General features: G+C 39.4%; 1 protein-coding gene and 1 long non-coding RNA gene across 7 annotated transcripts in view; one reads left to right on the forward strand and one right to left on the reverse strand.

Moving 5' to 3' along the window:
* PSME4 (proteasome activator subunit 4) overlaps positions 1 to 16,682 on the forward strand; it is a 101,612-nt gene that overhangs the window by 80,363 nt on the left and 4,567 nt on the right. For 4 of the 6 annotated variants that reach the window (XM_051842887.2, XM_051842886.2, XM_070069121.1 and 1 more), the window contains 10 exons: positions 375 to 500; positions 2,033 to 2,185; positions 4,194 to 4,298; positions 4,829 to 4,920; positions 6,117 to 6,248; positions 6,512 to 6,720; positions 8,588 to 8,673; positions 9,943 to 10,071; positions 11,598 to 11,753; positions 15,059 to 15,221. In XM_051842887.2, coding sequence (XP_051698847.1) covers positions 375 to 500; positions 2,033 to 2,185; positions 4,194 to 4,298; positions 4,829 to 4,920; positions 6,117 to 6,248; positions 6,512 to 6,720; positions 8,588 to 8,673; positions 9,943 to 10,071; positions 11,598 to 11,753; positions 15,059 to 15,221 — 1,351 coding nt within the window. Of the gene's footprint in view, positions 1 to 374; positions 501 to 2,032; positions 2,186 to 4,193; positions 4,299 to 4,828; positions 4,921 to 6,116; positions 6,249 to 6,511; positions 6,721 to 8,587; positions 8,674 to 9,942; positions 10,072 to 11,597; positions 11,754 to 12,550; positions 12,881 to 15,058; positions 15,222 to 16,682 lie in introns of those variants that run through there. The other 2 variants (XM_051842889.2, XM_070069122.1) reach the window with 1 other exon arrangement.
* Positions 21 to 12,670, reverse strand: LOC127490321 (uncharacterized). Its single transcript, XR_007918246.2, has 3 exons — positions 12,537 to 12,670; positions 2,928 to 3,033; positions 21 to 155 (listed from the first exon to the last, which is right to left on the reverse strand). It is a non-coding gene; the product is annotated as an uncharacterized lncRNA (long non-coding RNA).

Raw genomic sequence — 16,682 nt, forward strand, 5'->3', positions numbered from 1 at the left:
TTCTGAACAAAGATTACCTTGTGATTTCTGGTGTTATCCCAATAGCGAGATGAATTGTTTGGGTTTGTAATTCAGGTAGTACAATAGCATTAGGTGCTCATTTCCCAAGAACATGTGTTGGTATTAATGCACAATATAAGAAATTGGGTCCAGACCTAAGGATATGAAGGAAAACTTTAAGCTATTCTGGATTTAGCATGTTTAGGAGGAGTTACTATTTTGGTGCTAGAAAGCATTTTAGTATGCATGAGAACTGAAAAAATTCTTTAATAGAAAAATACAGCCTATTATTTAGTATCAAAGTCATAATTAATTAGAATTTTCTTAGAGTTTTGCTTTTAAAATCTGAATATTCTCTTTTTTTTACTTTATAGGCAGAACAGATTATATTTGATCACTTTTCTGATCCTAAATTTGTTGAACAGTTAATTACTTTTCTATCTTTAGAAGACAGAAAGGGAAAAGATAAGTTTAATCCTCGACGTTTTTGCCTCTTTAAGGTAATTATCTTGTTTATAAACTCTCCTTCATAAAGCTTAATGACTATTCAGTTTGTAGGGCCTTAAGTTTTAAATGTTTGATCAAAGTTTGAATTTAGTTTTAACTTCATCTAAAATGGCACTAGAATTTCTATCAGTTATACTGATCTTGGGTTAAGGTCCAAGAGTCTCTTCAAAAAACTAATGAACTGGGCCAGCAATGTGACATATCAAGTAAATTGGCCTTCTTCGACACTAGCATCACATATGGGTGCTGGTTCATGTCCCAGCTGCTCCACTTCCAATCCAGCTCCCTGCTAATGTGCCAGGGAGAGCAGCAGAGGATAGCTGCAGTGCTTGGGCCCCTGCACCCATGTGGGAGATCCAGAAGTAGTTCCTGACTCCCAGCTTCTGTGTGGCCCAATCTCGACTGTTAAAGCCATTTGGGGAGTGAACCAGCTGATGAAAGATTCTCTCTTTCTCTCTGTCTCGTCCTCTCTCTGTGTATACTCTGATTTTCAAAAAAAATCTTAAAAAAGGCTGGCACCGCGGCTCAATAGGCTTATCCTCCGCCTACGGGGCCAGCACCCTGGGTTCTAGTCCTGGTCCGGGCGCCGGATTCTGGCCCGGTTGCTCCTCTTCCAGTCTAGCTCTCTGCTGTGGCCCTGGGAGTGCAGTGGAGGATGGCCCAAGTGCTTGGGCCCTGCATCAGCACGGGAGACCAGGAGAAGCACCTGGATCCTGGCTTCAGGTCAGCGCAGTGCGCCAGCCGCAGCACGCAGGCCATAGCGGCCATTTCGGGGGTGAACCAACGGAAAAAAGGAAGACCTTTCTCTCTGTGTCTCTCTCTCTCTCTCTCTAACTGCCTGTTTAAAAAAAAAATAAAAATAAAAAAAAACTTTTTAGTGTTTATCTTTAATGTTTATAATTAGCACTGAAAGTAAAAAGCCAAAACAATGCTTTTTTATGTTTGTTTTTTTGAGGTGTGATATTTTTAATGTCTTTTTCATATAAAATGGCAGTTTTCTTAGCAGTTTAACTTTGAGATTTTGTTAAAGCGGGTAAATTCTAAAGGGCAGAGGACTTGGTGTTTTATTTATTTATTTATTTATTTTGCCAGGCAGAGTTAGAGAGAGAGACAGAGAGTTATAGGCCATGAGAGAGAGAAAGCTCTTCCTTCCATTGGTTCACCCCCTTAATGGCCACTGTGGCTGGTGCTGCTCCAATCCAAAGCCAGGAGCCAGGTGCTTCTTCCTGGTCTCCCATGCTGGTGCAGGGCCCAAGCACTCGGGCCATCCTCTACTGCACTCCCGGGCCACAGCAGAGAGCTGGACTGGAAGAGGAGCAACCAGGACAAAATCCGGCACCCCAACCGGGACTAGAACCCAGGGTGCCGGCGCCACAGGTGGAGGATTAGCCAAGTGAGCCATGGTGCCGGCCTGGACTTGGTGTTTTTAAGTGTAGTAGTAATGCAAAAAAAAAAAAACTGTAGTCATTATGATTATAATTTAGATGATATTTGTGTTCTGAAAAACTTTTCTTGGTTTTTATAGGGTTTATTCCGAAATTTTGATGATGCCTTTCTGCCAGTTCTGAAGCCCCATTTAGAACGTTTGGTTGCCGATTCACATGAAAGTACCCAGCGATGCGTTGCAGAAATTATAGCTGGTTTAATCAGAGGTTCTAAGCATTGGACATTTGAAAAGGTGATGCATTTTTTACAGCATGTTTCTGTTAAAGCTGTGTTATTTATGTAGCTACTTCCAACACATTAGGCACTGATATTTAAAATATATGGTATTTGAGTCCATAAAATGTGCCAAATATGAATATATTGCTTTTCACTACATGTCAGAAGCTCAGTGATTTAGAGGTGATATTCAATATCCTTAAAAATTAAAATTATTTACTAACTGGTGGGGAAAGTCAGGATAAATTCTAGTTTCCTTTGGAAAAAAGGTGAAGATCCTAGAGCACTGGCCCCGTGTTATTGCTGCATCATTTAATTAGTGCTGCACATGATCTTTCATGGAGCTTCTCCAGCTTCTCATTAAACCCTTTGTGTTAGACTCCCTGCTTACCCACATTACTCATCTAGTCTTGTAGATAGTTTGAGTTTGAAACTCTTTTTTTTTTTTTTAGAGTATCGCACTTTTGCATTTTAATATTTAATTTCAGTAGCTGCCTGTTAGCAAAATGCACCAGACTGAAAATAACCTGTGTAAGTATTAGGACTACCTGAAGTTGAGACAGGCCACTGTTTTTTCAAAAGTTCCAAATATGGATTTTGGCTAGCATTTATGAGGACTGTGAATATTTGTGCTCACATACAGTTCATGAAGCAATAAGACTGTGGACGCTTTTGCTTGCCAGCAACAGTTTTGGGGCAGGTAGTTGGTACAGTGGTTAAGACACCGCTTGGCATGCCCACATTCCATATTGGAGTACCTGAATTTGAGTCCTACTTCCAGTTCAGCTTCCTGCTAATGCACACCCTGGGATGAAGTAGGTGATGGCTCAAGTACTTGGGTTCTTGCCGCCCATATGAGAAACCCTGCTTGAGTTAAAGAGAGACAGTTTTCTTTAAAATACACATACATCGTTTTTATCCTGTCTTAATTATTAAGACCACTTCTGAATTTCTTATTTTCTAAAAACCTCTTTCTTACAATTGTTTGAGATAACATTTTTCTTTTCAATCAATGCCTGGTTCTACCACTGGACATCTTACCCCAATGTTGCCACCCTATTGGTGCTTTTTAACTAACTTGTGTTCCATGGGCCTGCAGCATGGGCAGATCTAGTGAGAAATAAGATCAAAGGTCCCAGTTGAAGTGAATTAGAATCTACTTTTTATGAAGATTTCAAGGTGATTTGTATACTCATTAACCTGTGAAAAATATCAATGCACAGTCTCTCTACAACTGAAAGATTTTCAAGGCTGTTTATAGTAACCTGATACTTTACAATTATGGATTATATCTCTGGCTAGTTACAAAATTGTATTAACATGACATTGCCTCCTATTTTAAGATTCAGTTGGGGACAGTGCTGTGGTGTAGCAGGTTAAAGCCCTAGCCCACAGCATCAGCTTTCCATATGGGCACCGGTTCAAGTCCCAGCTGCTCCACTTCTAATCCAGCTCTCTGCTGTGGCCTGGGAAAGCAGTGGAAGATGGCCCTGGTCCTTAGGCCCCTGCACCCACCTCAGAGACCTGGAGGAAGCTCCTGGCTCCTGGCTTCAGATCAGCTCAGCTTTCGCTGTTGTGGTCATTTGGGGAGTGAACCAGTGGGTGGAAGACCTCTTTCTCTCTGTCTCTTGCTCTACCTCTCTCTGTAACTCTATCAAATAAATAATATAAAATCCTAAACACACACACAAGATTCAAGTGACCTGATAAGTTAACAAAACTTAAAATTGAGGTTTTGTTTCAGCCTAGCATACTGTTTTATTCAAAAATTTAAAAAGAGGACTTTTCAGTAGTGTGAGAGATTTTATAGGGAACTGTATAGAATTTCTTTTCTGAATAATTTTCTGGAAAAAAAATTCACCTAGGGCTGGATTGTGTGATAATTTGGTAAAGTGCTTCCTTGGCTTATTTGGATGCTTTCAAGAATTTATTAAACTATTTATAAGTTTGTGTATACATTTCCAGGAAAAGATATTTGAAGAAAAATGTCATTAAGTCTTACCGTTGGACTTTTTTTTGAGCAGGTGGAGAAGCTTTGGGAGCTTTTGTGCCCTCTGCTTAGAACAGCATTGTCCAATATCACAGTGGAAACTTACAATGACTGGGGAACTTGTATAGCAACATCCTGTGTAAGTTCTCCTGCTTCCTTTGTCTAACTTTTCTTATTCTGCCTCATAGCATGTATGAAATCTCATCATACCTCTGAATCTTGAAATTGTATTCCCTCTTTTGTCATGTTACATAATTAGAGATGGTTGAACATTCAGCCTTTCAAGTAAGCCTTGAGCAATAACTCTGCATGATTATTAATAGTCTGTGCTGTGGAAATGGCATTTTAAAATTAAATGAGTGAAATCATGTATTTGGAAATAAATGTAACTTACATGCAGTAAAAAACCAATATAATACAAGATTATAGGCAATTTTGACACCAAATATATCCATAGTTCATCTGTTGGTTTCAAGACAATCTGTTTAGCTAACATTTTTCTCATTATTTACGTGAGCTATGGTAATTACATTTGGATGTGACTCACCTGTTAGTTTGATTTTCTTCCTTTGTTTCTATATGTATTTTTGATATATCCACAACTGGATGTTTTTTGTGTACAGATTTGTTGGTTCTCTACTCATGTGTTATTTTATATTTTCAACACAGGAAAGCAGAGATCCCCGGAAGCTTCACTGGCTTTTTGAGTTGCTCTTGGAATCACCATTGAGCGGTGAAGGAGGATCCTTTGTAGATGCATGGTAAATAAAAAGAAAACCTGTGGGGCCAGCACTATAGTATAGTGGGTAAAGCTATCACCTGCAACACCGGCATTCCGTATGGGCTCTGCTCTACTTCTGATCCAGCTCCCTGCTAATGTACCTAAGATAGCAGCAGAGGATGGTCCAGGTACTTGGGCCCCTGCATCCATATGCGAGACTGGAAGCAAGTTCCTGGCTCCCAGCTTCACTCTGGCCCAGCCTTGTCTGTTGTGGCCATTTGAGGAGTGATCCAGCAGATGGAAGATCTCTCCCTCTCCCTCTCTCTCTAGCTCTACCTTTCAAATAAATGAAAACCTTCTTTTAGAAAAAAAGTAAGGAGAAAGAAAACCTATGAGCTTAACATAATGTTAAGGTTTTGTGTTAAATTGATGTATGAATGGAAATGAGTTGTCTATATTTCTAAAGGCTAGATGAAGTTAATACTTTTGGAAGATAGTGTGATCCAGTTCAACAAAATAGGGTTAAAAAAATCATTTTAAGAAAAATGGGTTGGTGAAGAGATGAAGCTGGAGAAAGTTAGTGGATAGAAAGAATTCTGGGAAATTCTGTTATGAAGAAGACTAGGTACTTCGTAAATTAGCTAGAAAACTTGAATCCTGATGCTTAAAGATTAACTCAATTAGTATTATTTTGTTTTTAAGAACTATTTATTTATTTGAAAGAGTTAGAGAGAGAGAGGGAGAGACAGAGGAATCTATCCATTGGTTCACTCCCCAGCTGGTCACAATGGCCAGTGCTGGATCAGCCTGAAGCTGTGAGCTAGGACCTTCATCTAGGTCTCCTATGTGGGTGGCAGGGGCCCAAGCACTTGGGCCATCTTCTGGTGCTTTCCCAAGCCATTATTAGCAGGGAGTTGAATTGGAAATGCAACAGCTGGGACACAAACCAGTGCTCATTTGAGATGCCAGTGTTGCAGGCAGCAACTTTACCCACTATGCCAGAATTCCGGCCCCTCAATTAGTCTTAAGTCAGTGTGTCTTGTGATTCTATAGTAGTAGAGATAAAATACACATGCAGAAAAAAATGAAATTTTCATAAAGATGCTATTTTGATTTGTAGATATTCATTAGAAGAGAAAATAGACCAGTTTTAAGTGAGATACAGACATTATTTGTTGCCAATATGTAAAGGCAGAAATGGGCTCTTAACATATCATTCCTGTGCTTGAATTTTAGTCGACTTTATGTCCTACAAGGTGGCCTTGCCCAGCAGGAATGGAGAGTACCTGAGCTATTGCACAGACTACTGAAGTACTTGGAACCCAAACTCACCCAGGTTTACAAAAATGTCAGGGAAAGAATAGGGAGGTAAGTACTGTTTTCTCTGTGGATGGCAGATCTCTTCAGTCCTTGTATGGAATTTTAATGTCTAACAATACATGTTGATTGTGAGCTTGTAGTGTCTTATGCCTTAAATTTTGTTTACTATTGTGTTATGAGAAACAGGATCCTCTAAACTTTAACCAAGAATTGTCTTGGGAAGATGTACTTTCCTTGAGTCGTAACATTTGAGCCTCAATTTTACTGATTATGTTGAAGTTCTTCTTACTATTATGTATTTTATTATACAGTGTGCTGACCTACATATTCATGATAGATGTGTCTTTGCCAAATACTGCGCCAACAACATCCCCTTGTGTCCCTGAGTTTACTGCTCGAATTCTTGACAAATTGAAACCTCTCATGGATGTGGATGAAGAAATTCAGAATCATGTCCTGGAAGAAAATGGAATTGGTGAAGAAGATGAACGAACTCAGGGCATTAAACTCTTAAAAACCAGTGAGTGGCTAAAATCAGCAGAAATTTACTTAAAACATTTATTTTGATTCTCCTGTGTGTTTATTTCCCATACTTCTTAATTTTTTTGCTTTTAGTTAAAATTCGTGTAATATAAAATTTGCTGTTTTAACCAGTCTTAAATGTACAGTTAGATGACAGTAACATTCACTCTGCTGTGCATCACCACTATCCGTTTCCGGAATTCTCTTACAGAACTGAAACTCTGTCCCCGGTAAACAATAACTTAGCATTCTCCCCTCTTCTTTCATAGTCCCTAACAACCACGATTCCACTTCCTCTAAAAGAATTTTCCTGTTCTAGGAAGCACATGTCAGTCAACTTGTACAGTGTTTTTCCTTTTGTGCCTGGCTTATTTTACTTTGCATAATATTTTCAAGGTGGATCCATGTTTTTGCATGAGTCAGAAACTCATTCCTACTGCATTTTCTTTGTACATTTATCTGTTGATGGACATTTTGGTTTTCTATGTTTTGGCTTTTGTGAATAATGCTCCTATGAGCATTGATGTGTAAGTGTTAGAGTCTGTACTTTAAATTTTGGGGGATATTTAACTAAAAGTGGAATTTGGTATACCATATGGTATTTCTTTTTTTTAATATTTATTTGAAAGGCAGAGTTACAGAGAGGCAGAGGCAGAGAGAGTGAGAGGTCTTCCATCTGCTGGTTCTCTCCCCAAATGGCTGCAACAGCTGGAGCTGGGCCAATCCAAAGTCAGGAGCCAGGAGCTTTTTCTGGGTATCCCACATGAGTGTAGGGGCCCAAGCATTGGGCCGTCTTCTGTTGCTTTCCCAGGCACATTAGCTGAGAGCTGGATCAGAAGAGGAGGAGCCAGGACCTGAACTGGTACCCATATAGGATGCCAGAGCCACAGGCTAAGGCTTAGTCCGCTGTGCCTCAGTGCTGGCCCCTTTCTTGTGCTTTTTTGACTGAGTCTTTTTTGGAGAAATGTGTTCTTAAGTCCTTATCCCATTTTTGAAATAGGTTGTTTTGTTGTTGAGTTGCAGCTCTTTGTTTTGGCTGTCAGTTCCTCAGCAGATACATGATTTCCAAATATTTTCTCTGTGGATTAATTTTTTACTCTCTTGATAACTGTCCCTTTATATCTTGAAAATCATTGCCAAATCCCAAAGTAAAAGATTTTTATAATCTTTTCTTAGTTTTTTTTAATGCACTGAGTAAATGGTTTGTATATAAGTGTAAAGTAGGGGGTCCGATTTGATTTTTTGCATAGGAGCAGTTTTCCCAACACCATCTGTTGGAAAGACTATCCTTTCTCCATTGAATAGACTTGGCATTCTTGTCAGAGATTAATTGGTCACATTATAAGAGTTTGTTTCTGGCTTCTCTCTTCTGTGCCATTAGGCTTATGCCTCCCTAATGCTAGTAACCACACTGTTGATTTCTCGAACTTTGTAGTAAGTTTCTAAATCTGGGAGTATAAATCCTCCAACTTTTTCAGAATGTTTTTGGCAACTGGGGATAATGTGTTGTTTTTATATTTAAAAATTTTTCAAGAATTCTAAGTATGAACCCCTTGGCCAGTATTTTAACTGCCTTAGAGTTATTGAAGGCTAGTTCATTTGGTATAGGTACTTGGTGGGCTGTTAGTAATTTACAGATTTATTCTTCAGGAATGTCTTTAGTACCCTGGCTTGGCTGACACTCTATCATGAGTCCTGTCATACTAGTGATGAATCAGTGTCTGATTTATGAAGTAGCATAGGTTATCTGTTAGAACGTTGATGAGATACTAGAGTTGCTGTCTGACAAAAGGGTTACAGTGCTACTCTGCTTTGGTCTCTAATTAGATAGCAAAAACTGATTCTACATATTTGCTTCTGAATAGTATTGAAATGGCTGATGGCAAGTGCTGGACGATCATTCTCTACAGCTGTCACAGAGCAACTTCAGCTTCTACCTTTGTTTTTTAAGGTAAGGATAACCCATTATGCCACAATGCCAGCCCCAGAATTCATGCTGTTAACCACTATTCTACCTGCCTCTCATTATCTACATAATGGACAGCTGAAATTAAAGCGAACATCTATGACTAGAAACTAAATTAGATACTTAATCCTAGCAGCCAATTAAAGAAGAGTACGGATTCCTACTCACCTGGAAAAGTGTATAATATATTGATTAGGTACAATAAAAGGGAAGCACAGAGAATTTGACATGATCCTATTAAAGATAACTTTCAGGAAACAGTATCTGGAGAAACAAATAAAACTACAAACATTAGCTTTCTGTAGCTTTCTATGTGCTCAACTCCCTAATCTATGAACATTGGTTTAATCCTTGAAACTTTTTTTCCATCTATATCCACTCCCCTGATGATTTTATTTGTCTCAGTTTTAAATATCATCTGTTGTGTTAATGACACCCAAGTTTGTACCATCACACTGAACTCCAAATGCCCACTCATCTTCACCTACAAGCAACATCACATTATAAACATTTTCCCTCATCAATTTTATAAGCATCTCAAATTTGTTCCAAACAATTTCTGATTTTCTCTTAACTACCCCTATTAATGTGCTCCTCTTAGTTGAGTAAGTTTCTTTTAAACTCTTTTGTATGTTTACATTCTGTACATCTGATCTGTAAAACAGCTGTGCTATGATGCCATGAACTCCATTTATCAATGATTGTCTAAAGCAGATCTTCAACTTTAGTATTAGTAGTGTATCCAGCTAAGATTATAGATACGTCATTAGTAACATCTGTGGTGTAGCTGCTGATGATTTGTTTTTCTGTTTTTGAAAACTGATTTTTAAATTTATTTGAAAGGCACAGTGATGACAGCTAGAAACAGTTTTTCCATCCACTGGATCACTCCCCGCAAAACACATCTACCTGCTCAAACTGTTACCATTGTTTGGTGTGGTTGAAAAAAAAACTTATCAAGATAGCATAATAAAATATTTATGGTTCAAGTGTGTGCTGGATTTGCTTCAGATAATTTAGTTGAGGGAAAAGGAGTCAGGAGCAGAAAATGAAGCAAAAAGGTTGTCCATGAGTTTGTCATTATTGAAGTTGTAGGGGAGGGGATGGGTTCATTACGCCATTCTCTAGTTGTGTGTGTTTGAAATTTTTCATAGAAGTTGTTAAAAGTGAAAATGTGATTTATTTCATGTGAGATGTCTTTGTACTTACTGGCAGTTATTTTTCAATTTGTCTTTTCTCTTTTAATTGTTATAGATTGCTCCAGTAGAAAATGACAATAGCTATGATGAGCTGAAGAGAGATGCAAAGTTATGTTTATCACTAATGTCTCAGGGGTTGCTTTACCCTCATCAAGTGCCTTTGGTACTTCAGGTGCTAAAACAAGTAAGAATGTATAACTATAATATTTACATGTTTTGGTTAAGAACCCAAAGGATTTCATAATGTCAACTGTAATACACATAATACCTCTTTCACCTATTTTTTGTTTTTGCTTTTGTTTTCAATTTTCTTTCAGTATAAGAGAGATGTATTTTTTTATATTAAGATTTATTTATTTATTTAGTCATTTACAGAGAGAGAGAGAGAGGTCTTCCATCCGATGATTCACTCCCCAGGTGGCCGCAATGGCCAGAGCTACACCAATCCGAAGCTAGGAGCTTCTTTTTTTTTTTTTTTGACAGGCAGAGTGGACAGAGAGAGAGACAGAGAGAAAGGTCTTCCTTTGCCTTTGGTTCACCCCCCAATGGCTGCTGCAGCCGGCGTACTGCGCCAATCCAAAGCCAGGAGCCAGGTGCTTCTCCTGGTCTCCCATGGGGTGCAGGGCCCAAGGACTTGGGCCATCTTCCACTGCACTTCCGGGCCACAGCAGATAGTTGGACAGGAAGAGGAGTGACCAGGGCAGAATCCGGCGCCCCAACCGGGACTAGAACCCTGGGTGCCGGTGCCACAGGCAGAGGATTAGCCTATTGAGCTGCGGTGCCGGCCGCCAGGAGCTGCTTCTGGGTCTCCCACGTGGGTGCAGGGGCCATCTTCTGCTTTCCCACGCCATAGCAGAGAGCTGGATTGGAAGTGGAGCAGCCGGGTCTTGAACCGGCGCCCATATGGGATGCCGGCGCTTCAGGCCAGGGTGTTAACTTGCTGTGCCACAGCACCAGTCCCAGAGAGATGTATTTATTATCCAAAGAAGCAGACCTAGATTCTATACCTAGCTCGGCCACCAACTTCTATGGACTTGCACAAGTCATACAAGCCAAAAATTGCGTATATGAACAAAGAGCTACTTAAGCATCTTATATACAAAGTGCTTATGAAGAAAGGGGATGGCAGTTCTGTTTTACCATGTCTCCTGTGTTTTATTCACTTCTGTTTCCTGGTCTGTGCTAAAGAGACATACAATGATTCTGTATTTTCTAACTACATTATTAGTGTATTGTAAATGTAGCTTTGTCCAGGTCATACACATGTAATACTCATATAAAAGTGGACTTATTCCCATAGCTTTTAAGTTTGACTGCCATTGAAAATTATTTAACAATCTAAAATAAGTTGCTTTTTTATAATGGATTTAGTAATTTTTAGTCTTGTTTGCTTTTAACACCCTACCTGAGGCTACCAAAAAGTAAAATATATAACCTTTCGAGGATTGAAGAGCCTTTAACCATGAGTAGTTTCTCTTCTATTCATTTTTATTGAAGTGTTTCTTTTCCTACTCTCAACCACATTTATTCATTCTGAATAAGTACCTGAAACAGCTCATTCAACATTTTAGAAGGAAATGTAAGACTAACTTGCCCTAATTAAACATACTATGAAAATAGAATTAAATGATGACCTTATTTGTGTGTGGTGTTACTATCTGCCATCTTATGTTCTTGTTCATTTTCAGTGTACTTATTTCTCATTCACAGACAGCAAGGAGCAGTTCGTGGCATGCAAGATACACAGTACTGACCTACCTCCAGACCATGGTATTTTATAACCTCTTTATTTTCCTAAACAATGAAGATGCAGTTAAAGACATCAGGTGGCTGATTATAAGTCTTTTGGAGGATGAACAACTAGAGGTAAAGTTTAGGTTACAGCAAATAAAAAATCAGTTATTTTAAAGAAACCCTCATGTTCACCACTTTGAGGAATTATTCGCACACAGATAAGATATATTTTAAGATTTATGTATTTTGAAATTCAGAGTTAGAGTGAGAGAGAGAGAGAAAGTGATCTTCCATCCACTGGTTCACTTCTCATATGTCCGCAATGGCCAGCATTGGGCCAGGCTGAAGCCAGAAGCCAGAATCTTCATTCTGGTCTCCCACATGGGTGGCAAGGACCCATACACTTGAGCCATCCTCTACTGCTTTTCCCAGGCCATTAGCAGGCAGCTGGATCAGAAGCAGAGCAGCCAGGACAGAACCAGTTCCCATTTGGGATGATAGCATAGCTGGCAGCAGTTCTACCTACTATGCCACAATGCCAGCCTCAAGATGTATTATATAAGATAAATTACTAAAAGTAACTGTTTAGTTTTAACTAACACTTAGTAGTTTTGATATACTAATCATGATTTCCCGTAGTATAAACATTGCACATGTTCTTGTTATGTCTTCTCTTTGCATTGAGAGCACTGAGAATAGATTTTATCCATAGGAAACTGGGAATGAAAATTTCTCCACTTCCTTGATAAACCTATCCAGTTTTCTTGTGTTCTGAGAGTGAGTGTAGTCTAGTCCCTAGAGTACTGACAAGCTGAATTTGATTTCTTTTATAGTTTTTAAAGCTGAAGTAATAGAAATGGAAAAGTGGAAATTTCAAAAATAACTGTTCTAACTTTAATTATTAATAATACTTACATTAAAATTTGTAGTTTTCAGAGGTCTACTCTGTGGCATAGAAGGTTAAGCTTCTGCCTGCAGTGCCACCATCCCATATGGACACTGGCTCAACTCCCAGCTGCTCCACTTCTGATCCAGCTCCCTGCTAATGCACCTAGGAAAGCAACAGAAGATGGTCCAAGTACTTGGGTCCAGGCACCCACAAAAGATACCTTGAAGAAGCTCTTAGCTCCTGGCTTTGGCCTGGCCCCACCCTAGCCTTTGCAGGCATTTGGGAAGTAAACCAGTGGATAGCAGAGTTCTCTCTGTCTCCTCCTTTCTGTATCTCTGCCTTTCAAATAAATAAATAAATCTTTAAAAAATATGGTTTTTCAGAGCTTCTTTTAAAACATTTTTATAGCTTATTCTATATGGTAGGTTTAAAATAGCTGTTCTAACTTTGACATTTATTAAAGTCATCATATTTTTAAAGCAACATGTGATACTAAATAATAGTAATGATGAGCTAAATCTTATTCAGGGTAGCATTGGGGAAAAATACTTGGTAATCTAAACGAGAACTGCTTTTTAAACCTTTCTCGATTTAAAGGAAAATTTTTAGCAGTGGTGGAAGATAGTATGTTTATGGGTGGGAAAGCTAAATAGAGTCCTTTTTCTTACCTTCTGAAATTAATGCTTCAAAATGTTCATGGAAAATGAAATTAAAAGTTAAGTTTGGGGCTAGTGTTGTGGTGTAGTGTATTAAGCTGCTGCCTGCAACTCTGGCATCCTATGAGAGTGCCTTTGACCGACTCCAGCTCTCCCTCTCTCTCCCTCTGCCTTTCAAATAACTAATCAATCCTTTTTTTAAAAAAGTGAAAGTGTACATAGCTTTGGATTAGTAATCCTAATTCTTGTAATCTATCAAAAGAAAATATTCTACAATATGACAAAAGTTATGAATTAGAAATATTGTATAGTATATAGGTAGTAAGAAGTTGAAAGTATTCTAATCAATAATTAAGTATAAGAACAAATCAGCGGGCCGGCGCCGTGGATCAATAGGCTAATCCTCCACCTTGCGGCGCCGGCACACCGGGTTCTAGTCCCGGTCGGGGCGCCGGATTCTGTCCTGGTTGCCCCTCTTCCAGGCCAGCTCTCTGCTATGGCCAGGGAGTGCAGTGGAGGATGGCCCAGGTGCTTGGGCCCTGCACCCCATGGGAGACCAGGAAAAGCACCTGGATCCTGGCTCCTGCCATCGGATCAGCACGGTGCGCCGGCTGCAGCGGCGGCCATTGGAGGGTGAACCAACGGCAAAGGAAGACCTTTCTCTCTCTGTCTCTCTCTCTCACTGTCCACTCTGCCTGTTAAAAAAAAAAAAAAAAAAATCAGGGTGGAATAGTGTTTCGTAGCAGCTGAAGCCATCAGCTGGAATACCCATGTCCCATATTGGAGCACGTAGGATCAAGTCCTGCCTCTGCTTCCAATCCAACTTCTGCTAACACACACCTTGGGAGACAACAGATGATGGCTCAAATACTTGCGTTACTGCCACCCAGGTAGAGCTCCAGGCTCCTAGCTTTGACTTGACCCAGCCTCACCTGTGGTGGTTATCTGGGGACTGGACCAGTAGATGGAAGATTTGCTGTTGTTTTTCCTTAAAAATAAAAATTAAAAATCGCAGTATGTAAATTTTATGGGAAATAATGTATCCAAAACACAGTAGTGATGAAAAACATACAAATGACCTTTAGAAGGAATAGAGAGTAAAATATTTGTTCTTTTAAATTATTATGTCTTTTTGAATATTGGGCAGGAAGTTTTGAGATTTATATTCAAGAAGATGACTTACTACTGTCTTTTTTTTTTTACTTTCCCAAACTGGAATTTCCAGTTTGAAATGAACCATTATTTAGTGCTCATGTGAATTGTGTTTGTGGTCTGACAGTAGCCATTGAAACTCAGTTATCTACAGTGTATATCAGTTTTAAAAATAGGATGAGATTCTTCATTTTTTTACCAACAGAAACAACTACAGCAGTGGCTTTAAGAGTTGTGGAATCTAGGAAAACTTTATTTTAGTGTCAGGCTGTGGCACTGCTTTTATAGTTAAAAGCAGAGATAGATCCTCCATCTGCTGATTCACTCCCCAGATGGCTACAAACACCAGGTCTGGGCCAGGCTGAAGCCCAGGAGTTTCATCCAGGCACCCAAATCGAGTGCAGGGGCCCAAGCACTTGGGCCATCTTCACCTGCTTTTCCCATGCCGTTAACAGGGAGCTGGATCACAAGTGAAGCACCCAGAACTTGAATTGGCAACTGCATGGTTTGCTGATGTTGCAGGTGGGGGGCTTTACCTGCTATGCCACAACACCAGCCCCCCTAATGTAGCTTTTATCCCTGTTCAGGCCACAGATCCTTGAGAATCTGAAATTGCTATCAACAAACTGCCAAAGAGTATATGCAAAATTCGCATACATTATCAGTTCCCACACTACTCTGTGTCCTTCATTATTCTCTCAGAATAAAGATCTCAATTCTAATAAAAGTTATCTCTGCAGGTTCGGGAAATGGCCGCTACCACCTTAAGTGGTCTGTTACAGTGTAATTTCCTTACCATGGACAGTCCTATGCAGATTCATTTTGAGCAACTTTGCAAAACAAAACTACCTAAGAAAAGAAAGCGAGACCCTGGTTCTGTAGGAGATACCATCCCTTCTGCAGGTAACATTGGTGGTAGAGAACACCCATATTCTTTTGGGAATTAGTTTTAACCAGGTTTACTGACCAGATATTTATAGTATTTGTACACAGGTCTGTTCAGGGATCACATTCCTGCTTTGGAAGAGTTTTGCATATAAAAGGCAGGACCTGGAATATGAAAGCTAAAATTGAGATAGATAGGTACAAAAGAACCTGTACACTCCTGCATACAATTATTCTAATAAATCAAGTGTACCTCTAACCCAAAAAGAGATCCAACAGTTAGTTGTAAGTAGGAAATTTTTGAATTTGTGTGACATAGTTGGATATGAAGCTCTTAAGTGCTGATATTAGAATCTTCATATAGATACCTAATAGCAAAGTGTTTTTTAGTTTTCTTTTAAATTTTATTATTTAATTTTATTTAAGTTGTTTAAATGTCATGTATTTCATATACACATATTTAGGAACATAGTGATACTTCCCACCCTAACCTCCCTTCCACAAACCCTCCAACCCTTCTTCCTCCTCTCTCTCCCATTCCTACTCTTTTTTTTTTTTTTTAATGAACATAAATTTCCAAAGTACAGCTTATGGATTACAATGGCTCCCCCCCCCCATAACTTCCCTCCCACCCACAATGTTCCCCTCTCCCCTTCACACCAAGATTTTCAGTTATCTTTATATACAGAAGATGAATTTAGCATATATTAAGTAAAGATTTCCACATTTTGCACCCACACTGAAACACAAAGTGTAAAATACTATTTGAGTACTAGTTATAGCATTAATTAAACACCTAAGAGTAATTGTGTATTAATTACAGAGTTCAACCAATAGTTTTAAGTAGAACATAAAATGCAGCTTTTGTATTGTTGTGGCTTCCCCCCCCACCCCCAACCTCCCTCCCTCCCGTGGCCTTCCCCTCTCCCACTCCCTCTCCCATCCCGCCCTTCATCACATTTCATTTTCAATTACCTTCATATACTGAGGATCAGCTTAGTATATACTAAGCAGGGATTTCAACAGGCTGCACTCACACAACCGAACCAGGTATAGGGTATTGTTCGACTAGTAGTGTTGTTTTTAAGTTTCATAGTTAAACACATTAAGGACAGAGATCCTACATGGGGCGCATGAACCCAGTGACTCCTGTTGTTGATTTAACAATTGACACTCTTATTTGTGATGTCAGCAATCACCTGAGACTCTTGCTATGAGCTGTCTAGGCTATGGAAGCCCCTTGAGTTGACCAACTCTACTTGATTAGTCAAGGCGGTATCACAGTGGAGGTTCCTTCCTCCCTTCAGAGAAAGGCGCCTCTCTCCTTGATGGCCTGATCCTTCTGCTGGGGTCTTGTTCACCAGGATGTTTCATTTAGATTGTTTTTTGCCACCATGTCATGGCTTTCCATGCCTGTGAGACTCTCATGGACCTTTTAGTCAGATCCGAATGTCCCAAGGGTTGATTCTGAGGCAGGAG

Source organism: Oryctolagus cuniculus, chromosome 2 (genome assembly GCF_964237555.1).
Source record: "Oryctolagus cuniculus chromosome 2, mOryCun1.1, whole genome shotgun sequence".
NCBI classification, from domain to species: Eukaryota; Metazoa; Chordata; class Mammalia; order Lagomorpha; family Leporidae; genus Oryctolagus; species Oryctolagus cuniculus.